At 41.0% G+C, this 24,650-nt stretch overlaps 1 protein-coding gene across 3 annotated transcripts in view; it reads left to right on the forward strand.

Annotated features, from left to right (window-relative positions):
* The window catches only part of srek1 (splicing regulatory glutamine/lysine-rich protein 1), a 59,952-nt gene that overhangs the window by 6,715 nt on the left and 28,587 nt on the right, over positions 1–24,650 (forward strand). The window contains exons 1-4 of one of the 3 annotated variants that reach the window (XM_067982617.1): positions 3,194–3,283; positions 17,071–17,193; positions 17,468–17,583; positions 18,588–18,794. In XM_067982617.1, the coding sequence (XP_067838718.1) occupies positions 17,494–17,583; positions 18,588–18,794 (297 nt within the window). In that variant the 5' untranslated portion in view covers positions 3,194–3,283; positions 17,071–17,193; positions 17,468–17,493. Of the gene's footprint in view, positions 1–3,149; positions 3,284–17,067; positions 17,194–17,467; positions 17,584–18,587; positions 18,795–24,650 lie in introns of those variants that run through there. The other 2 variants (XM_067982618.1, XM_067982616.1) reach the window with 2 other exon arrangements.

The following is a 24,650-nucleotide window of genomic DNA, read 5'->3' on the forward strand; positions in this document are numbered from 1 at the left end:
TTCTTTGCTGTTTTTTATATTCTGACCAATCTTCTGACCTGCCACTAATCTTTGCGGAATTGTATGCTTTTTCTTTCAGTTTGATACTATCTTTAACTTCCTTGGTTAGCCACGGATGGTACGTCCTTCCCCGAGAGTCTTTCTTTTTCACTAGAATGTATCTTTGCTGAGTGTTATGAAATATCTCATTAAATGTTTGCGCTGCATTGCTACTGACATATCCCTTAACCTAAGTTCCCAGTCCACTTTAGCCAGCTCTGTCTTCATGCCCTCATAATTGCCCTTATTTAAGATTATCGCGCAGCTTGTCCAGCATCCATTGCTGGATGAGCAGAAATTTCTTCCGTTTAAACATTGGCCGTTCATTGCCATTGTCTTTGGCACCGCTACAAACTCCATTCCCTAGCCACCGGTTCCAGCTCCCACCCTGGCCGCTGTATCAGTTGAACCAGACTGATCACACAACCCTGGTATTTTGTTTGACCCTGAGCTGAGCTTCCGACCCCGTATCCACTCCATCACTAAGACCGCTTACTTCCACGTCTGTAATATTGCCTCTACCTCAGTCCGTCTGCTGCTGAACCCACAGGTTTTGTTACCTCCAGACTCGACTATTCCAATTCTGTCCTGGCCGTCCTCTCATTTTCCACTCACCATAAACCTCACCCCTCACCCCTGTGATCACTGACCTACATTGGCTCCTGGTCCAGCAACGTCTCAAATTTAAAATTCTCATCCTCAAGTTCAAATCCCTCCGTTGCCTCGTCGCTTTCTTTATGTAACCACCTCGCGCCCTTCAACCCTCCGAGAACTCTGCATTCCTCCAATTCTGGCCTCTTGTGAATCCCGACTTCCTAGGCCATGCCTTCAGTCTAGGCGCTAAGTTCTGGAATTCACTCCCTAAACCTCTCTGCCTCTTCACCTTTCTCTTCTCCTCCTTTAAGATGCTCCTTAGAAACTACCTCTTTGACCAAGCTTTTAGTCACCAGTCCTAATGTCTCCTCCTTTGGCTTGGTGTCAATTTTTGTCTGATTATGTTCCTGTGAAGCACCTTGGTATGTTTCACTACGTTAAAGGCGCTATAGCTGCAAGTTCTTGACGTAAAACATCCCACGTGCTTTTTAAAACGTGTTTTATTCTGAGAACCCATGGTACTTTGATTGAAATACAACTTGGAAAAGAGAGCACAAATATAATTTTATCACCATACAAAAAAATCTAAATACTTATTATATGGGAAACTAATTTCAGTTCTGTACCCTGATTGTAGATATGAGAAATAACAAAGCAATTTCTGTTTACATGCTTTTAAAAATTGTTTTATTATTAGTAGCATTAAATGTATGTTTATATTCAACCTGTAACTATACCAGAATTTTCTATGCAGATTAGTCAGATTTATTCATTTCATTTGAAATAAATATGTGGGCTTTATGAATTCCATCATTTTTCCTTCAAGGGAGTTTTTCCTTTTTAGGATGCATCTTCTCACAATTAATTGAATTGTAATTTAGATGAACAACTTTATTATGAAACCAGGCTTTCATGCTATATTCTCACTTCACTCTTTCCGCTCAACCCCTCTGCAAAATATATTGTTAAACATAAGAGGGATTGGGAATTTTTTTCTTAATTATTTGTTTCCTTTATCTTTTATCTTCAGTTTTACCTTTAAAATTTCATTTTTTTCTCCTCAGTTAAAATATTTTCCTTTAGTATCTTATTTACTTTTTTATATTCATTATTTTAAAGTTGAATATTTTTCTCTCTTTGCTTATTCTCCCTCTGTTTTTCCTTTATCCTTCATTTTTTTTCCAATTTTTTTTTTGATGCTTATCAGAGGGGGAGGTATGTCATTGTTAAGGAGAAGGACACCATTTCACTTAAGGAATGGGACTGACCAAAAGAAAATATTAGAAGGAGGTTTCACTTAAATTGAAATAGTTAGGTCAACAAGAGTGGGACAAGTTGAACACAGATGACTGGAATTTCTTTGGAGGTTCTCCTGGTCAGCCACCGTAAATTCAGCAGAAGATTGGCAGAAACGCCACATAGATGCGTAAACAGGGTTTCCCCTCATCTTCCACCAAGCTTACGGCAGCTTATTGGGAGAACATTGCAAGGAAATTCCAAGTGAGAGAGAAAAAAAAGGAAATAAGCCACAGCCATGCCTAGGATCTGTCATGTCTTCTATTGAATGTCTACAGTTTGGATGTAAAGTAACAATATGCAGATTGTCTCATCTTGACCTAGTAGAGGTGCTTCTTGATTTCAGTGAGATGGGGGGGTCCTGAAAAAGATTTTTAATTTTAAGTGGGTTGTGATGGGTGATATTTATTTTATTCACATAATTTTGTATTTGTTGTATGTGAGAATTTCTTACATAAAGCTTTGGTAACTATAAGACTCTTGAAACTGAAATTTTGCTGCCTAAAATAAGCTGACAAAAGACTGCACCAATACCCCAACATCTCCAGCCATATGTCTCTGTGCCGGCCCTTCACTCTTCTGACACTATCCTACTTTATGTGGCACGCTCCCTCTGCTCCACCTTTCGTAACCATTCCATAGTATAGTGGTTATGTTACTGGACTAGTAATCCAGAGGCCTGGACTAATAATCCAGAGAACGTGAGGTCAAATCCTACCATGCAGTTTGACCAACTGGTTCACTAAAGGCCTTACCCAATCTGACATGTGTGACTCCAGTCCCACAACAACATGGTTGACTTAACTGCCCTCTGAAGTGGCCTAGCAAGCCACACAGTTGTATCAAACCACTACCTGTGGTTCAAGAAGAAGGCCCACCACCATCTTCTCCGGGTAGCTAAGGTTGGACAATAAATATTGGGCTTGCCAGTGACCCTTACATCCCGAGAATGAATTTTTTAAAACGTCACTTTACCCCATCTCTCTGGAGCTATTTTAACATCTCTGCCTTATCATCTCTCTTTCTGCCTCTGAAAGACCCTTCTAATCATAAACTTCCCTTCTTCCTGCTTGGTGTCCAGCGTCTTGTAAAGTGTCTTGAAATGTTTTGTTGTACATGACGAGCGTTATAGAAATGGAAGTTCTGTAATTGAAGAATATATTGTAGCATCATTGTTACTTAATCTTAATAAACTAATTCTGACATCTTTCATCTTGCAGCAATTCGCCTATCCCAGTTTCGTCAAGGGTATGTTACATTAAATATCACGATCCTGTGAGTGTTGGTGTGGCCCAGCATCTAACAAACGTGGTTTTTATAGACAGAGGCCTGATAGTTGTACCCTTCAATGAAGGTAGGTATTTAAGGCTTTGTCACAAATTCAACAGCTCTCTGGCTTATTTTAATTGCACATCCACTTTTTAGCTGAGGGAAAGGAGTTTCCAGGGATTTTTGAAGGTGGACATTGGTCTTTATTGCATTTAACACAGATTATTCCATTGCCTGGTATAATATGTGTATTGCTATGTGCTGTGCAGTGTAATGCATAAAGGGTCTGTTTTGTGGAACTCTGAATAATGCATTAAAAGCACAGCTCAAAAATTCATGACATGCGAAACTGAGAAACTGAACACTTGTTCTTTGATGTTGCAGAGCAAGGGAAACAGTATCGAATATAAAATGAGACTTGGGTTAGAAATTGCACCGTGCAGTATTAGTAATTAATGTGTAAATGCACTGTCCATTATTTTAACAAAGACGTTAATCTGTTTATTTTAAATGAGTTAACAGATAGGTTAAAATAGTAGGCAGAGGAATTTCACACAAACGTATTAATGCATTTATTACTAATATTGCATAGTGGAACTTCAATCTTTTGTGTGCATGAGCTAACTTTGATATTTATCTTCTCCTTTGTTGAAATCTAACTATGATGTGGAGATGCCGGTGATGGACTGGGGTTGACAATTGTAAACAATTTTACAACACCAAGTTATAGTCCAACAATTTTATATGAAATTCACAAGCTTTCAGAGGCTTCCTCCTTCCTCAGGTGAATGTTCCTGAGGAAGGAGGAAGCCTCCGAAAGCTTGTGAATTTCAAATAAAATTGTTGGACTATAACTTGGTGTTGTAAAATTGTTTACAGAAATCTAACTAGCCCACAGAGTTTAGTCTTGATGAGGTAATTTGCAATAGGGAGTGCCTCGCCTTATTTGAGCTCTGTCAAACTACTCAAAGTTCATGCAATGTAGCACAAGGTTTGTTGGCAGGCCTGTGTGCAACAGATGATGATGTGACCAAAAGCTAAATAATTAAAGACAGCAGTTGATGTTGCATCGAGTCTATAGCACAGAAGCAGGCCATTCGGCCCAACTGATCTATGTCAGCATTTATGCTCCACACGAGCCTTCTCCATCCCTAATTTATTTCACCGTATCAGCATACCCTTCTATTCCTTTCTCCCCTGTGTGCTTATGTAGCTTCCCCTTAAATGCATCTATGCTATTTGCCTCAACTATTCCTTGTGGTGGCATGTTCCACATTCTTACCATTCTTTGGGTAAAGAAGTTTCTCCTGAATTCCCTATTGGATTTATTAGTGACTATCTTATATTTATGCCTCTAGTTTTGGACTCCCCCACAAGTGGAAACATTTTGTCTACGCCTACCCTATCAAACCCTTTCATAATCTTAACGACCTCTTGGCCTTTTTTCTGGAGAAAAGAGCTTCAGCCTTTCCTGAAAAGTATATCCTTTCAGTTCTGGTATCATTCTCCTGACTCCCCATAGCCTTTCCACCATCTACAAGGCACAAGTCAGGAGTGTGATAGAATACTCTCCACTTGCCTGGATGAGTGCGGCTCCAACAACACTCAATAAACTCGACACCGTCCAGGACAAAACAGCCTTCTTGATTGGCACCCCATCCACCACCACCTTAAACATTCACTCCCTCCACCGTGGCTGCAATGTGTACAGTGCAGATGCACTGTAGCAACTCGCCAAGGCTTCTTTGACAGCACCTCCCAAACCCACAACCTCTACCACCTAGAAGGATGGGCAGCAGGCGCATGGGAACAACACCACCTGCATGTTCCCCTCCAAGTCGCCGCCATCCCGACTTGGAAATATATCGCCGTTCCTTCATCGTCGCTGGGTCAAAAACCTGGAACTCTACCTAACAGCACTGTGGGAGTACCTTCACCACATATGGGATGGGCAATAAATGCTTGCCTTGCCAGTGACACCCACATCCCATGAACGAATAAAAAAAAAAGACTGCAGCAGTTCAAGAAGGTGGCTCACCACCACCTTCTCAAGGGCAATTAGGAATGGGCAGTAAATGCTGGCCTTACCAGCGACTCCCACATCCCATGAATGAATTGAAAAAAACTTTTTTTCCACCTTCCCCAATGCCTCTATATCCTTTTTATAGTATGGAGACCAGTACTGTGCACCAAATGTGGTGTAAACAAGGTTCTATACAAGTTTAACATAACTTCTCTGCTTTTCAATTCTATCCCTCTAGAAATGAACCCCAGTCCTGCGTCACTAATTTTAGTGAGTTGTGTATCTGTACCCCAAGATCCCTTTGCTCATTTAGACTTATTATCCAAGCAGTATATGGCCTCCTTATTCTTCCTGCCAAAATGCATGACCTCACACTTATCTATATTGGAATTCATTTGCCAATTACACACCCATTCTGCAAGTTTGTTAATGTCTTCTTGCATTTTTGATGCATTCTTCCTTTGTATTAACACCAATTTGGTTTTGTCCGCAAATTTTGAAATTGTACTTCTGATTCCCAAGTCCTAATCGTTAATGTAAATTGTGAACAACATTGGTCCCAGCACAGTGGTCTACAGATCCCTATAGAATACCACTTCCCACTTTTTGCCAGTCTCAGTAGCTACCTTTAACATTACGCCCTGTTTTCTGTTTTGTAGCCAGCTTGCTATTCATTCTGCTACCTGTCCTTTGACTCCACGTGCTTTGACTTTCGTCATGAGTCTACAATGTGGTACTTTATTGAAGGCCTTTTGAAAATCCAAATATATTACATCTACTACATTACCCTTATCTACTCTTTCTGTTACTTCTTCAGAAAATTCAATAAGGTTGGTCAAGCATGACTTGCCCTTCTGAAATCTGTGCTGACTACTCTTTATTATATTTTCGTTTACTAGATGATTTTCTATTATATCTTTGTAAAGATTCCATTATCTTCCCTACCACCGACGTTAAGCTAACTGGTCTATAGTTCCCTGGACTTGTTCTATCTCCCTTTTCCCATGAATTTTTATATAGCTTTCTTCCATGCTGCTAAGTAAGTACTGTTCTAAATTCCTACTGTTTATTTTCATTGCATCACAGAATTGTAGTTCCATTCATATAACTAATGAATATGAAATAATGAAAACAACTATTTTCACGGGATCCAAGGTGAGGTAGCCAATTGGATACAAAATTGGATTAACGACAGAAGACAGAGGGTGGTTGTAGAGGGTTGTTTTTCAAACTGGAGGCCTGTGACCAGCGGTGTGCCTCAGGGATCGGTGCTGGGTCCGCTGTTGTTTGTTATTTATATTAATGATTTGGATGAGAATTTAGGAGGCATGGTTAGTAAGTTTGCAGATGACACCAAGATTGGTGGCATTGTGGACAGTGAAGAAGGTTATCTAGGATTGCAACGGGATCTTGATAAATTGGGCCAGTGGGCCGATGAATGGCAGATGGAGTTTAATTTAGATAAATGTGAGGTGATGCATTTTGGTAGATCGAATCGGGCCAGGACCTACTCCGTTAATGGGGCGTTGGGGAGAGTTATAGAACAAAGAGATCTCGGAGTACAGGTTCATAGCTCCTTGAAAGTGGAGTCACAGGTGGATAGGGTGGTGAAGAAGGCATTCGGCATGCTTGGTTTCATTGGTCAGAACATTGAATACAGGAGTTGGGATGTCTTGTTGAAGTTGTACAAGACATTAGTAAGGCCACACTTGGAATACTGTGTACAGTTCTGGTCACCCTATTATAGAAAGGATATTATTAAACTAGAAAGAGTGCAGAAAAGATTTACTAGGATGCTACCGGGACTTGATGGTTTGACTTATAGGGAGAGGTTGGATAGACTGAGACTTTTTTCCCTGGAGAGTAGGAGGTTAAGGGGTGATCTTACAGAAGTCTATAAAATAATGAGGGGCATAGATAAGGTCGATAGTCAAAATCTTTTCCCAAAGGTAGGGGAGTCTATAACGAGGGGGCATAGATTTAAGGTGAGAGGGGAGAGATACAAAAGGGTCCAGAGGGGCAATTCTTTCACTCAAAGGGTGGTGAGTGTCTGGAACGAGCTGCCAGAGGCAGTAGTAGAGGCGGGTACAATATTGTCTTTTAAAAAGCATTTGGACAGTTATATGGGTAGGATGGGTATAGAGGGATATGGGCCAAGTGCAGGCAATTGGGACTAGCTTAGTGGTATAAACTGGGCGACATGGACATGTTGGGCCGAAGGGCCTGTTTCCACGTTGTAAACTTCTATGATTCTATATATGTAATAGTGCCTCTGCTATCTCTTCCCAAACTTCTTTTAAAATGTGTGGATGCAATCCATCTGGACCAGGGGTTTTATTCTCTCTAAGTTTGATTAGTTTATTAATTATTTCCCCCCTTTCTATCGTAAATGTCTTTACATCTTTTTTGATCTCTTCTAATGTCATGCCCACCTTGTTAGTCTCCCTGGTAAATACTGAGGCAAAGTAACTATTCAATATTTCTGCCATTTCACTGTCATTACCTGTGAGTTTATCTTGTGCATCCCTTAGTGGCCCTATCCCTATACTGATTTTTCTTTTGTTATTTATGTGTCTGTAGAATACTTTACTATTTCTTTTTATATTCCTTGATAACTTAACTTCATACTTCCTCTTTGCTTTTTTTTACATCTTTCCTAAACTCTTCGTATTCCATTTTGTCATCCTCTCCTTTATTGTCTATGTACTTAGAGTATGCCTTTTACTTCAGTTGTAATTTTACCCTTATCTCTTTTTTCATCCATGGTGTTTCATTATTTGCTAGTTTGTTCTTGTTTTTTGGAGGAATATATTTCTCCTGAACTCTTGACCATCGTCTTACATATTTCCCACCACTGTTCTGTCTCTGTCTGTCAAATCTTTTTTCCAGTTTACCTTCCCTAGTTCCATTCCTAACCTCTCAAAATTAGCTTTTCTCCAATCTATTACTTTGATCTTTGTCTTCTGTCTTTCTCAATCATTATTTTAAACCTTATGATTGCTATTGCCTAGATGTTCCCCTGTGCTTACTTCTGTTAAGTGCCCTGGTTCATTTCCCATTACTAGATCTAGTAGTGATTCCTCTCATTGGGCTTCTCACATACTGGGTAAGAAAGGAGTCCTGTACACACTATAAAAACTCTGTTCCCCTTTCGGTACGGCTTGCCAGTTTATTTGGGGGTAGTTGAAATCTCCCATGATTATTATTTGATTTTTTTTTACTCATTTCATAGATTTGCTTACATACTGCTTTCTCCACTTCACTTCCACTATTAGGTGGTCTGTAGACTATACCTATTAATGTGATCGATCCCTTCTTATCCTTTGTCTCAAACCATATGGATTCTGTTTCTATGTTAATTTTACTTATGTCCCTTTTTTCTATTGCCATTATGTTGTCTCAAATTAGTACAACTGCCCCCCCCCCCCACCTCTTCCTTCCCTATCCTTTCTAAATACATTATATTCTGCAATATTTAACTGCCAGACCTGTTCTTTAAGTAGCCATGTTTCAGTTATCCCTACTACATCTGGCTCCTCGCTATGAATTATTGCCTCCAGTTTCCCCCTTTTTGTTTTGGATGCTGTGCACATTGCTGTACAGGCAATTTAATTTGTTTTTAATAATTGTTCCCCTCACTTTATTTTTAATAGTCATTTTGTACTTATGTTCTATAACTGTATTTGTTCCCTGACCATTTATGTTTCCCTTATTCCTTACCTTGGTCTGACCTTCACCCGCATCTGCTATTTCTTTTATCTTCAGACTTGTGTTATTTTCATCTGATCCCTTCCCCTGACTTACTAGATTAAAGTCCTATACACAGCCCTGTTTATCCTTTTCACTAGGACTCTGGTCCCATTCCGGTTCAACTGGAGCCCATCCCAGCGGTACAGCTTCTTCCTGTCCCAGTACTGGTGCCAGTGTCCCATAAAAAGGAAACCCCTCCTTCCCGTACCAGTCTTTCAGCCACGCATTCACCTTCCTGATCCATCTATCCCTACGGCAATTAGTAAGTGGCTTGGATAATAATCTCGAGATTACCACGCATGAGGTCCTGTTATTTAATTTAGTTCCTAACTTCTGATACTCTCTTAACAGGACCTCATCCCCTTTCTTCCCTATGTCATTGGTCTCAACATAGACCACGACAACTGGATCTTCCCCTTCTCTTTCCAAGTTCCTCTCCAGTTGCTCCGAGATATCCTTTACACTTGCACCAGGTAGGCAACACACCCTCCTGGACCCTCGTGCTCGACTGCAGAGGGCGCTATCTAATCCCCTAATTATCGAATCCCCTATGACTCCAACCTTTCTATTCTGCTCCTCCCCACCCCCCCCCCACCCCCGGATTGCCTCCTGCTCCATGGTGCCATGGTTAGCATTCTGGCAGTTAACCCGCAGCCTACATCCTTATCCTCACAGATAGCAAATACATTGTACCTGTTGGATAGGACCAGTGTCTGCTGGACCTCCTTCTCTATCTCCCCTTGGTTCCCTTCCTGCTGACTAACAGTCACACTCTCCCCTTCCTGCACCTGTGCTTTCCCCTAAGGTTAAGAACTATTCTGGAGAAAACTATCCAGAAATTCCTCCCCCTCCCTTATGTGTCGGAGTGTCTGTAACTCGCACTCCAGCTCAAGGACTCTGAGCTGGAGTGTCTCAAGGCTGAGATATTTCCTGCATATGTTGCAATCCAGGACAGTCTCACTGTCCAAAAAATCCCACATATCACAGTCCCAACACGTAGATTGCAATGCCATTTCTGTTTTTTTTTAAATTTATTTATTTGTTAGTAGTAATTTAATTCTAGATATAATACAATTACTTGAGATCTAGATTATATTTAGTGGATGGATTTAGTTTGATTTCAGATTAATTGTAACTAATTAGTCTTGTTTTTTGTTTATTAACTTATTTATTTTAGTATCACCATAACTCCTATTTATGTACACCAAATTTTTATTTAATGCAATATGGATCCCTTTAATGTTGGTATCCTCTATTTAGTTAATTTTAATTTTATCCCCTTAGATCTAATTAATTACTGATTATTTGTATTATTTCCTTTACTGTTGCCCCTTGGTTTAAATTACTTAGCACCTCCTCCCCCCTGCACCAAATTCCCACTCTCACCAAACTCCTGTCGTCACTCTGTTTGGCAAGTTGATCCGCTTAGTAGATTCACCCAGCTTTCACCACGCTCTGTGTCACATAAGCACATATATTTAAACTATATATGCATTTTTTTTTAGAAGGGCGTTGATTTATTCTGAGTTAATAAAATTGCATAGGCCATTTAATACCAAAGCAATATTAATAAAAAAGATTGCATGAATTAAGTTAGTTGTGGATATCCTGTACTTGCACAAAGATATTTTTTAATATGATACCAATTTTTCTTAATCTAAAAGTTCCAGCTGTGCCTTCAAAGCCCTTTTTATGAAGCAAGCAGGAAAATAAGATTGCATAATTTCATACAGTACGAAATATACAAAAAACAATAACATAATTTTGTCTCAGTAAACCAGTGGATGATTTTGGAACAAATCTACAGATTTAATCTTTTAATTTGTTTTATTGCATATCATCTACACTTCTAATGTAAATTTTTTAAGGCTAGTTAGTTGTCAGTGTGGCCTTGAAAGCACTGTGGAGCTGATCCCGTGCTCCCAGTGAGGAAGCTGTACTCGAATGAAGTGTGGGCTGGGGAAAGGGCCCACACTTCATTCCACACTCTGTTGTAGCCCTGATTTCTAATGCGCATGGGATCCCAGAATTAACACACGTAAATTTAGGTACCCAAGTTTTAAAAAAATAGCTAGGGATAGCAGCAACCGAGATAATATGAACATATAAAAGAAAATATGTTTTATATTACAGATTAACATTATTGAAAATATCAGTGTATTTCCATATTGACACTTTAAATTACAAATAGTGCTAATAGGTCTTGTTAAACGACTATAGAAGTTATATTATTAGCTAGCGTGGACAGAATTTAAGGTTACAGATAGGAATTTTTAATGTCATACTGAAATTCGATATCTTGTTTCAATTGCTTTGTTTCATACTGGCTTCATCCTGTAAAACCTAAATGTAATTGGATCCATTGCAAAGTTTTCCAATAGAAACCCTACAACAGCATTTATAATGTTGGACCTTATGCTCACATCTTTATTTTGACTTAAGAATTCATTAGTATGATAAACATTTTTAAGGCATGGTTTTGAAAATGTATTCTACGGAGTTACTTAATCATGCATATAATTACTTTGGGCAGCCAACTGTTAATAATGCAGTGCTGTTCTGCTGATGTTACTGTGTAAACTGAGAAAGATGTCATGGCAGATAAAGGCTTACTTTAAAATGCATATTTAGAATTTACATTAAACAAAACTTTTTAAAGGTATGGTTCTTGCCATATCTTATTTGAAAATTACATTTTTTGGCATTTACAAATTCAAATTTATAGTTTGTGCCTTTATGTGCCATTTCAAGAATGATATTGGAGTTTGCCATCTTGTAGGAATGAACGGGTTTTTATGTTTAGTACAGATACATAAAAATCTAGTATCTGTGCAGTGTTAAGTCATCTGAGCCATTTTTTAATTGCTTTCATTTATTTATGTTGATAACTGTTACATTCCAATTCTAAAAGCTGGTTTAGTATTGTGAGATTGTTAAGTATAAATGGCTGCATTATCTTGTATGTAAGCCAATCCAGTGGCGGGTTCTTTTCCTGCAGGTATATCATGTTTTCAAGTAATTTGAAATGTGTCCTAATTAATTTAAGGTTTTTCTTTATTAACCATATTTAATGGTAGATGGAATCCCAGTACCAATATTAATTTGGTTTTGTATGTTTTCTCTGTGATGTGTGTGCATTAGTAGATGACTAGACTGGCGAAGGCAGACCTGTGCACTTGCCTACTGTAGGCATTGTTTGCCATGCCACTAATGCTGCCACCAAGCAAAACCTTCACGGGGGGAATAATGACTGGAGGCTGCCCGTCGACATCTTCCAAGATGGATACCCTGTCTTTTTATTTTTTTATTTGTCCCTTGTATACGTCTTCTCTTTAAGCATTTTAATCCTTTCTGTTTTTGTATTGTGTTGTTTGTAAATGTTCTCTAACTAAAATACTGTTCAATAAATCAGTTCCTCTGGGAGTGTGCGTGTATGTGTGTTGGGGAGTGGATTTCTTTTTAGATATATTAGCATATAATTATATCAATTTGTTTTATAATGCCAAGATAAATTCATACTAATGTTACTTAAGATTTTGCATTATACCGTAATATAATGTTTAAAACCAAAAGAGCTTGTTTTCAACAAAATTATTTGCGAGGTTTATGTATGGCATTGAAATGTACAATTGATATATGATACAATTCTCTTCTTGGTTCCATCACATTTACTGTGATTGCTGCAGTGAGACCTTTTTTTTCTATCTTAGTAAATGATCGCTATGTGTTTGTGCATATTCGTATATATTAACAAGAAAAGCTTATGGAAACAATGTATTGAAGTTGTATAGATAATAATGAATAGTGGCTACAACAAATAAAATAATATATCTGTTTTATACCACACATGCATTTTCCAGCCTGGTGTTGTACATTTTTACTCTATAATTAAAAAGCAGTGGTGCTTTAATATGCAGTCTTTTAACTACAGTGTATACAGCAATTCAAAATAATGTGAACCTGATTTCCTGCAGGTGTTTCATGTAGTCACAGAAACATTGGCTATACTCTCTATGCACTTAAAAGTCTGTGAAAGTATTAATTCCCACCCCCAACCCATTTTTAAAATAATTGCATTGTGTGGTACAAAACAGAGCAGTAAAGTGCAATGTTCTGCATGATCTTCACAATTTCCAAGAAAAAATCTTTGTTCATTTGTTCACCAGTAGTTTAAGGTGCTGTTTGAGTATTAAAGCACTTAGAAATTCTTGCGCTTAAAATCTATAGGCCCTGTAGGTATGGTGAGATCCTTTTATAAAGGAATATTTGATACTGTTCTCAAATATGGCACAAGTGTTTCGAAGAGTTATAGCATATCATTATAATTGCCTAAAACTGTCCATTTCTATTTTATAACCTAAGTATTGACAATTTTTTCCAAACTGTGTGCAGTGACTTGTGCTAGGGTACAGTTTCTTGGGTGCCAACAGCTCTTTGGTACCTTACCCAAAGCCCATTCTTTATAGGTGTGCTCTGACAAGAAGTATCAGCTGGCTGTTGAACTATGGGAGAATAATGGAGTGGAACTGAATGTTATCCATAAGTGCGGTTTCAAGCACAGATCACCAGCTAGTGATCAGGAATCACTGATTACTTAATGTCCTCCTCCACTATTCAAAGGGTACTGTGGCAATTTGTAACACCCCTAGTTCTGGCCTACCAGAGATAGCTAACAGCACAGACCAAAAATTAAACCCGAGACCTCCCAAGTCTGCATAACTCTACCAAATCGGTTGAAGCATTTAGCTCACTAAGCTATCTGGTAGAGCTCTTTTACTGATTGTTTTAAGAAAGTAATTGAGTTAGGTTGAACTAATATTAAAAACATCTTTTAAACAATAATAATTTAAACGCTAAACTTACATTTATGTTTTAAAATTCTTAGATAATAACAATTTCTATGATAACCACAAAGTACATTTTGGGAGATAGAATCTTAGAGCACAGAAGGAGGCCATTCGGCCCAACATGCCTGTGCCGGCTTTTTGAAAGAGCTGACCAATTTAGTCCCACACCCCAGCCTTTTTCCCATAACCCTGCAAATTAGTCCTCTTCAAGTACATGTCCAGTTGTATTTTGAAAGTTCCTATGGAATCCTGTTCCGCCACCATTTAAAGTAGTGCGATCCATATCTTAGCAACCCTCTGTGTGAAGAAATTTCTCCTTATTTCCTCTCTAGTTCTTTTGCCAATTATTTTAAATCTATGATCTCTGGTTACTGACCCACTTGTCAGAGGAAACAAGAAATAGCCCTTTAATACAATATCTGGAGGCTGAATATTTATGAGTATTGTAGTTAACTTAAATTCATATGAGGTGTTGCTGCTCACAGTAAGTCCAGTAACCTAAAGGTGGCATCAATAATTTGGTGTGCTTTTTACATAAGAACATATGAAAAAGACCAATTGATCTATCCAGTCTGTTCTATCCAGACATCGTGCAGCCTTCCCCCCCACCCCGAGTCAAACAATCTCTTGGGAAAGGCAAAGTAAACTTGGGTAAATTTTGGGGTAATTCCTCCCAAACCCCCAAAGGCAAATGGGGCAAGTTAGAGGAGTCTGCAATAGCTGATAAAAGTGAAATCTTTAAACATGTTCTGAAGATGTCACTAACACTACTTTCAAGAGTAATGCTTAATGTAAAAAGTCATGGCAAGCTTTCTGTTGACCCCTTTGATAGTCAGGACTGAGGAGCAGAAACATCAGAGTGCCATCGAGCAGAATCATAGGCCTCGATATTAACCCTCCCACGATGGGCAGGAGAGGGGTGGGGTGGAGATAGTTAAACAGTCAATTATTGGAAATGCGACCCTAAGCCGCCGCCCGCACCCGTTTTTACGGCGGCAGTTTTCGTGGCGACCGATTGTCTCACCACGGAGACGAAGGACACTTCATTAACATATTTGGATCAGACTCCCAAAGTGCATTTGGGAGCCTGGTTTAAAATTCACTGTTGCTGCACAGGTTTCCCAGAAAACCTGGCTGTGAAAGGGAGGCGGGAGTGCCAGCTCCACAAAGTAAGTGCCTTTTTCAGCACTCCTTGTGGGCCAGGAGGACCAGGAACTTCCCACATCACCCCATCCCCACCCGATGTCCTAGCCTCATCCCAGCTTTGATACCTGATTTTCTCTAATGGCCTCTCTTCTCCCCCTCCTGTGATGGCTGACTTTCCCCCTTCCAGATTGCCAGGGACCGTCCCCAAGGCTCCATGGCAGCGGCTTCCTGCCACTGATTTTCCCTCTCCGTCTCTGGCCAAGCTGTCAATTTGGCCGGCTGCCAGGTGGGAAACGGATCCAAAAAATAATGATGTGGTCCTGCCGTTAAGTTCGGCAGGACCTCCGTGTCCCCAGCCTTGCCAGGTTCTTTGGCCATTTTTGGTCTCCCCCGCTCCCTCCCCGTAAATATCCATGTCACAGTGTCAGCATTTTCATAAACCACTCTTCTAGAATTTATTGGATTCAGTGAAGCATCAGAATAATTTATAGTAGGAGTAGCCAACATTTTGAAGCTCAAGAAACATAAAAATAAATTCTATACTAACAAAAGAGTCACAAATTTAATAACCTCTGATATTCTCACTGTAACTACAAGTTTTCTATGCAAGCAATTTTTTAATTGAGATCATAATAGCCCTCTGTGCACTAGGCGTAGCAAAATCACAAACCACTTTATAAATAACACGTTTACAATTTTGCTAGACGTAGTGACAGGAAATATTCCTGCAGTGTTACTTGACATGCTTTGCTTCTAACTATTTAGTTGAAATCTGGATTGTACGCTCACTTCCTCTCATTCATCCAATCCCATTTCTCTTCTCCCCATCTTACTCCTTTTCTGTTTCCCTTCACTTCTTTTGCTTATTCCCCCTCTCTTTCAAACATGTCTCATTACTCGACATTCCTTCTGTACCTTTCTCATTCTCTCTGTTCTCTCTCATTCTCTCGCTCACTCATTCACACACCACTCTGTCTTGCTCATTTCCTCTCTCTAGTCTTTCTCATTTCCCTCTTCCTCCCGCTTGCCTTCTTTCTTCCATTTCCCTCTCTTTCTCACAGTTAATAGCAGCAGCTCAGTCTCATAAACCTGAGCAGCACACAGCTGATTAGGTGACACATCTGGCTTCTTCTCTGCTGCAGAGGCTTGTAGAACTGAAGGGGTGTGCTTGTGACAGTAACACCAGTGCTGCCTCCGCCCCTCCATTTTTTTTTCCATTTGTCAGGTGGCAGGACCATTTGGTTGTTCAAAAGTTTTGTGTGTGTGGCAGCGCCTCTGCTGGATGTAATTAATTAGTTTATATATACAAATAATTATATATGTGTAAAAGTCTTGTATTTAGCTTGTGTTTGTCGCACTTCAAAATTGTCAAAAGTATTAAGACAAATAAAGCCAAACATTTCCTGATAATTTTTCTGATCTTGGTAACCTGGCTTCTATCCACAGACAAGAGTTGGAGATTTACAAGCAGCTGCCGATCTACAGAAACTTAATTCAGTATGTGCCCAGTTATACCACCGTCCCACACAGAGTAATTGTGCAGTGACCTTAAAGGGGACACAGTTCTGTCTTAGCAGCTAGACATCAAAACAATGCTCCAGCCAATACTACGGGAGATCAGCTAATTTCAATTTTATAGGTTACCTGGGTCAGGGTAAAAGATTGCCCGTTTTGTTGCGCATGGGCATAGCAGCTAAGTAATGCATTAAAAAAAGCCACGCTTCAGCCGCAGAAGGGCTGCATGCGACTTGTGATATGCTAGTTGGCCACCCCATATTATAGCACAGCAACTGGTGACCAGTTGACTTTAAAATCATTTGTGCTGATGCACGCGTGTACTATTGTTGCACACTTACCAGGTAAAAGGATGTGAAATTTTAGAGCTGTAATTTATAATGATGGTATTCAGGACAAACTGAATTACGTGAAACATTTGTAATCTCATAAGTAAACGATTATGGTTTCTTGCCGCGACTGTTTAACTGGTTTTTAATTTTTAAAAAATCAGTTATCGGATTTTGGCTATGTGTCATTTTATTCGGGACTAAAAAAAGAATTTTAAAAAATGTTCTTCTTTTCTGTATCTGATGTTCTGTGTGCTAGTAGTGATGCAGCCAACATGAACGGTTGTCGTGTGTAACACAACTTTCGAACACTGAGAGTGATCGCCTGGGGAAAACGTCCATGCTTGATATCGTATGGTACATGACCAATAAGTTTCAAGTACAGGTGACCATAGCTCAAAGTGTTAAATTATTGTCTACATTTTTAATTATTAAAACAAGTTTTCCTGTAATATATGGTTGCTTACAGTTTTGACAGTTTTGCATTTTTTAATTTTATTACAGAGTAGGTTAAAAAGACATCTTTATGTTTGTATGTTTTTGGAAGGATCTAGAAGTGAGCTCTCAGATTAGTCAATCTGCGCTATTGAGATGGGGAAAAAAAACACATTTTTTACTTGATTCCATTATCTTAAGTAATTGTCTTGTTTCTTTCACAGGTAAAATCCCAGATGAAAGCAAAGCCATGTCCCTTTTGGCTCCTGACACTTCTATTATAGGATTGATACCTGGTGCAGGGTTGCTCCCAGTCCCTACTTCAAATCCTCTTGCTTCTGTAAGTGACGTTTTGAAGCTTGGAGTATCTGAAGAACATTCTTTTATATTTATATTACAGTTCAATGGAAGCATAAACATATCGTCAACAAATACAATATTTTGAAATTAGAGTAGAAGCTGGATGGCCTGGCAGTTTTCTTTGTAAAATTCAATGTTAAACTTGATAAAAGATGTTATTTATAGTATTAAAGTGACTATTTCAATTAGCACTAAATAGTTGAAAAGATTTTTAAATATTATTGATCGATCTCCCATGGCATTATACCTGGGTAGTCAAGACCAATTTGAATTTTTCTAGTCAAGAAAGATTAGAGGCTTGGGGATAATGGAGCCAATTTGGAAGAATGTGGAGGGGAGAAAAGGAATGGGGGCAAGGGGAAAGACAGTGGGAGAGGAGGGTAATTCAGATTAGCAAGAGGTAGGAAAATTCAGGCATTGGAGGATGATGAATACAGCCGGTGGGGTGGTAGTTCTGTGGATAGGAAATTCAGTTGGTAGGTTACTGTTAAAGGGGTAAGGGTAGCCTGTGAGCGGGAACTGCAGCTGGTGAGCATTGGAGGCAAAAGGATTGGCAGCCAGTGGCTGAGTTGGAATGGGAAATGCAGCCAGTGGGGGGTGGAAGGGGAGGCGCTGCTAGTGGCGAACAAATGAGAATTTGAGCCAGCGGAGTGGGGAGAAATGAATGCAACCCCCTTCCCTTCATCACATCATTGGCCCCACACTCTGGAATTCCCTGCTTAAACCCCTCCACTTCCCCCTCCGACTTTAAGGCCTTCCTTAAGCCCAACTCTTTGAGCAGGTTTACGGGCACCCCTCCCTAATGATCATGTATCGCTCAGCGTTCATTTTCACTTGTAAGTTCACATGTATGTTCACAATGTTAAATGTGTGCAGCACATTTTGAAAGAAAATGTTCATCTTTTAAAAGAAATGGTTTAGTTACATTTTCTTTAAAAAAAAACTTTGCTGACTAATTCTCAAGTTACATTTTTCATTTGACAGATTGGTGCAGTTGATGCAGTTGCGAGTGCAAGGGGAGCTGTTGTTGGTTCTGTCCCTTTTGGTACACTGGGAGCACTACAAGCTGGACTCGATCCCACTCTTACAGCATTAGGAATAAGCTCTCAACCTCCAACAATGGGAAACGTGGATCCTTCCAAGATTGAAGAAATCAGAAGAACCATTTATGTTGGAAATTTAAATTCACAGGTAATTTATTTAAATGATTTATGTTGGTCAAACTATCAAAAGCTTTTAAGTTCGTCCCTTCCTCTTAAAAATGTATTCCGTTACTAAAGAGTCTAAATAAACTGGTACAATTATTTCAACATCTATACTGAAATCATGCACACCAAAGCTTGATTTTATATAATTCCTTTAAGCTATGTGAATTAAGGATGCGTAATTATTTTAAGACTGCATTTAATTAGTGCTCCCTAAATAAAGGGATCTTTGAGAGCACTTTACAAGGAGGAGAAATGGATGTGTAAGGATTTGGGGGAGGCTGTCTGAAGGCCTAGTTAAAAGAGGGATTTTTGGAAAGCTTTTGAGGTGGGAAGAAAGGTAGCAAAGTAGAGTCCCATGGTGCAGGAGGACTGAAAGATCAGCCTCTGATGGTGGATCGCAGGGAGTGACAAATAAGCAGTAGTCTGGAGTCCAGAGGAACAGTGCATGTGGGCTGGGATACATGACTGTAGAAGATTACCCAAATAGGGTGAGGTATAGAAATCATAGAATCATAGAAAATTTATGGCTCAGCAGGAGGCCATTCGGCCCATCGTGTCCGCGCCGGCTGAGATACAAGCCACCTAGCCTAATCCCACTTCCCGCATTTGGTTCGTAGCCCTGCAGGTCACGGCTCTTCAGGTGCACATCTGGTATTTTTAAATGAGTCGAGGCTTTCTGCCTCTACCATCCTCTCAGGCAGTGAGTTCTAGACCCCCACCACCCTCTGGGTGAAAATTTTTTTCCTCATTTCCACTCTAATCCTTCTACCAATCACTTTAAATCTATGCCCCCTGGTTATTGACCCCTCCGCTAAGGGAAATAGGTCCTTCCTATCCACTCTATCTGGGCCCCTCATAATTTTGTACACCTCAATCAAATCACCCCTCAGCCTCCTCTGTTCCAAGGAAAACAACCCCAGCCTAACCAATCTGTCATCATAGCTAAAATTCACCAGTCCTGGCAACATCCTCGTAAATCTCTTCTGCACCCTCTCTAGTGCAATTACATCCTTCCTGTAATGTGATGACCAGAACTGTGCACAGTACTCAAGCTGTGGCCTAATTGGTGTTTTATACAGTTCCAGCATAACATCCCTGCTTTTATATTGTATGCCTCGGCTAATAAAGGAAAGCATTCCATATGCCTTCTTAACCACCTTATCGACCTCTTCTGCTACCTTCAGGGATCTGTGGACATGCACTCAAGGTCCCTCACTTCCTCTACACCTCTCAGTACCCTCCCATTTATTGTGTATTCCTTTGCTTTGTTTGCTCTCCCCAAATGCATTACCTCACACTTCTCCGGATTGAATTCCATTTGCCACTTTTCTGCCCATCTGACCAATCCATTGATATCTTCCTGCAGTCTACAGCTTTCCTCCTCACTATCAACCACACGGCATATCTTTGTGTCATCAGCAAATTTCTTAATCATGCCCCCTACGTTTAAGTCCAAATCGTTAATGTATACCACAAAGCAAAGGACCTAGTACCGAGCCCTGCGGCACCCCACTGGAAACAGTCTTCCAGTCGCAAAAACACCCGTTGATCATTACCCTTTGCTTTCTGCCATTGAGCCAATTTTGGATCCAATTTGCCACATTCCCTTGGATCCCATGGTTCTTTACTTTTTTGACCAATCTGCCATGTGGGACCTTGTCAAAAGCCTTGCTAAAATCCATGTAGACTACATCAATTGTGCTACCTTCATCGATCCTCCTTGACACCTCCTCAAAAAATTCAATCAAGTTAGTCAGACACGACCTCCCCTTAACAAATCCGTTCTGACTGTCCTTGATTAGTCCGTGCCTTTCTAAGTGACAGTTTATCCTGTCCCTCAGAATTGATTCCAATAATTTGCCCACCACTGAGGTTAGGCTGACTGGCCTGTAATTACTCGGTCTATCCTTCGCTCCCTTTTTAAACAACGGTACAACATTAGCAGTCCTCCAAACCTCCGGCACTACGCCTGTATCCAGTGAAGTTTGGAAAATGACTGTTAAAGCCTCCACTATTTCCTCGCTGGCTTCTTTCAACAGCCGGGATACATTTCAACCGGCCCTGGTGATTTATCCACTTTAAAAGATGCTAATCCCTTTAATACTTCCTCCCTCATTATGTTCATCCCATCCAATATTTCACACTCCTCCTCCTTAACTTCAATCCCTGCATCATCCCTCTCCTTTGTGAAGACAGATGCAAAGTATTCATTAAGAACCATACCCACATCTTTTTGGTCTCTAATAGGCCCTTCTCTTTCCTTAGTTATCCTCTTGCTCTTAATGTATTTATAAAACATCTTTGGGTTTTCTTTGATTTTACCTGCTGATATTTTTTCAAGCCCTCTCTTTGCTTTCCTAATTTCCTTTTTAACTTCACCCCAGCATTTTGTATACTCCTCTAAGCTTTCCGTCGTATTGAGTTCCTGGTGTCTTATCATAGGCTTTTTATTTCTGCCTTATCTTAGCCTGAATGCTTCTTGACATCCAGGGGGCTCTAGATCTGGCAGCCCCTCCCTTTTTCTTTGTGGGAACATGTTTACCCTGAACCCCTTGGATCACCCGTTTGAATGTCTCCCACTGCTCTGACACTGATTTACCTTCAAGTAGCTGTTTCCAGTTTACTTCTGCTAAATCACTTCTCAGTTTAGTAAAATTGGCCTTTCCCCAATTGAAAACTTTAACTCCTGCTCTGTCTTCATCCTTTTCAATAACAATGCTAAAACTGCTCTTCCACTGCTATTTCTTCCACCTGCCCTCTTCATTTCCTAGACCTAAATCCAGAACTCCCCCCGCCCCTCCCCCCCCCCCCCCCCACTCTTGGGCTTGCTATATAGTGGCTGAAAAAATTCTCCTGTATGCAATTTAAGAATTCTGCACTCTCTATACCATTCACACTGTTTGTATCCCAGTTAATATTAAGGTAATTGAAATCCCCTACTATTACTGCCCTATTGTTTTTCCACTTCTCAGAAATTTGCCTACATATTTGCTACTCTATCTCCCTCTGACTGTTTGGGGATCTTTAGTACACTCCCAGTAGTGTGCCTGCCCCTTTTTTGTTCTTTAGCTCAACCCATAAGGCCATATTTGATGCTCTTTCTAAAATATCATCCCTCCTCACAACTGTAATTGTTTCCTTAATCAAAATTGGCACCCCCTCCCCCCGCATTTTTTATCCCCCTCACTATCGCGTCTGAAAACCAGGGACATTGAACTGCCAGTCCTGCCCCTCTTTAAGCCATGTTTCTGTAATAGTTAAGATAGCATACGTGTCTGTCTGTGCCCTCAGCTCATCCGCCTTATTTCCTATACTCCTTGCATTGAGGTAAATACATTTAAGGACTGCCAAACTCCTCTGTTTATTTTCTAACCTTCATTCCCTCTGCCTTCCAGACTCACTCACTAATTTTCTGCCTTCCATTTCCAGTTCTGACTTTACCTATTCTGAATCCACACTCAGGTTCCCATCTCCCTGCCAAGCTAGTTTAAACTCTTCCCGAAGGCACTAGCAAACCTCCCCGCAAGGATATTGATCCTGGCCCTGTTGAGGTGCAACCGGTCCGGCTTGTACAGGTCCCACCTCCCCCAGAACCGGTCCCAATCCCCCAGGAATCTAAAGCTCTCCTCCTTGCACCACCTTTGCAGCCACGCATTCATCTGCTCTGTCCTCCTATTTCTATTCTCACTAGCGCGTGGCACTGGGAATAATCCGGAGATTACTACCTTTGAGGTCCTGCTTTTTAATCTTTTTCCTAACTCCTTAAACTCTGCCTGCAGGACCTCATCCCTCTTTCTATCTATGTCGTTGGTCCCGATATGGACCACGACCTCTGGCTGTTCACCCCCCCCAGAATGTTCTGCAGCCGCTCAGTGACATCTATGACCCTGGCACCAGGGAGGCAACATACCATCCTAGAATCACGCCTGAGGCCGCAGAAACGCCTGTCTGCTCCCCTAACTATGGAATCTCCTACCACTATTGCTCTCCTGACCTGTCTCCGCCCCCCCCCCCCCCCCCCCTCACCAGTACAGCTGAGCTACCCATGGTGCTCTGGCTGCACTCCCCAAGGGAACCCTCTTCCCCACCAGTATTCACTGGTTAGAAAGTGAGATGCCCTCAGGGAACTCCTGAACTAGCTTCCTGGTCCTCCTTGTCTGTCTGGCGGTCACCTAGTCCCTTTCTGCTGGGATTTAAAAGGAGGATCACTGTGTCAAAGGAGCCAGTGAAGGTGGAGGTGATAGGTGTTTGGGAAATGACTCAGGCCATTGTGTTCTCGGATAGCAGCAGTCTGTGAAGGGTGGAAGTAGGAAATACAGCCAAGCAAGCATTTGGGAAGTTGATCGTTTAAGTGCTGATGGTATGAATTAGGGTTTCAGAAGTGAATGGGATCAATTAGGAATATTAGTGGACAATATCTTAGAGGTGGAGGAAGGCAGTCTTGACATTGTACCAGATGTGGGCTGGAAAGCTTAGCTCAGGATCAAACTGAGGAAGTTGCAATCTGCTAACCTCAGCTAAGCAAGGAGCTCGAGAGGTTGATGAATACAGCACTAGAGTCATCTCGGTGCTGGTTAGAGCTGAACAGGATAACTTAAGTTTCACTAACATTGAGTTGCAGGAAGTGACAACTCTTCTAGGAGTTGATGTCAAAAAGGCAGTCGCATAGTACAGCAACAGCCCTGGAGTCAATGTTGATGATGGAGATATGGAGTTGGATGTTAACCGTGTACACATGAAAAGCGTCTCCGTTCTTGCAGATTATGTCATTGAGGGGTTGCGCGTAAATAATGAATAGGAGAGAACCAAGAAGGAAACTCTGGGGCATAACATAGGTTACCAGGTGGGCATAGGAGGACAAACCATTTGAGGAGATGAGGTTTTTTTTATTCGTTCATGGGATGTGGGCGTCGCTGGCGAGGCCAGCATTTATTGCCCATCCCCGATTGCCCTTGAGAAGGTGGTGATGAGCCACCTTCTTGAACCGCTCCAGTCGTGTGGTGAAGATTCTCCCACAGTGCTGTTAGGAAGGGAGTTCCAGGATTTTGACCCAGCGACGATGAAGGAACGGCGATATATTTCCAAGTCGGGATGGTGTGTGACTTGAAGGAGAACGTGCAGGTGGTGTTGTTCCCATGTGCCGGCTGCCCTTGTCCTTCTAGGTAGTAGAGATTGTGGGTTTGGGAGGTGCTGTCGAAGAAGCCTTGGCGAGTTGCTGCAGTGCAACCTGTGGATGGTACACACTGCAGCCACAGTGCTCCGGTAGTGAAGGGAGTGAATGATTAGGGTGTTGGATGGGGTGCCAATCAAGCGGGCTGCTTTGTCCTGGATGGTGTTGAGCTTCTTGAGTGTTGTTGGAGCTGCACTCCTGACTTGTGCCTTGTAGATGGTGGAAAGGCTTTGGGGAGTCAGGAGGTGAGTCACTCGCTGCAGAATACCCAGCCTCTGACCTGCTGTTGTAGCCACAGTATTTATATGGCTGGTCCAGTTAAGTTTCTGGTCAATGGTGACCCCCAGGATGTTGATGGTGGGGGATTCGGCGATGGTAATGCCGTTGAATGTCAAGGGGAGGTGGTTAGTCTCTCTCTTGTTGGAGATGGTCATTGCCTGGCACTTGTCTGGCACGAATGTTACTTGCCACTTATGAGCCCAAGCCTGTATGTTGTCCAGGTCTTGCTGCATGCGGGCACGGACTGCTTCATTATCTGCTTCAGTAACTGTGTTGGGACAGGTCGAAATGGAACCACAAAAGAATGGTGTTGTACAGATTGACTCTGGACGAGAATGGGGTTGTCCTAGTGTTGAAAGCCGCAGAAAGGTCAAGGAGGATGAGGAGAAA

Source organism: Heptranchias perlo, chromosome 4, assembly GCF_035084215.1.
Source record: "Heptranchias perlo isolate sHepPer1 chromosome 4, sHepPer1.hap1, whole genome shotgun sequence".
In the NCBI taxonomy this organism is placed as follows: domain Eukaryota; kingdom Metazoa; phylum Chordata; class Chondrichthyes; order Hexanchiformes; family Hexanchidae; genus Heptranchias; species Heptranchias perlo.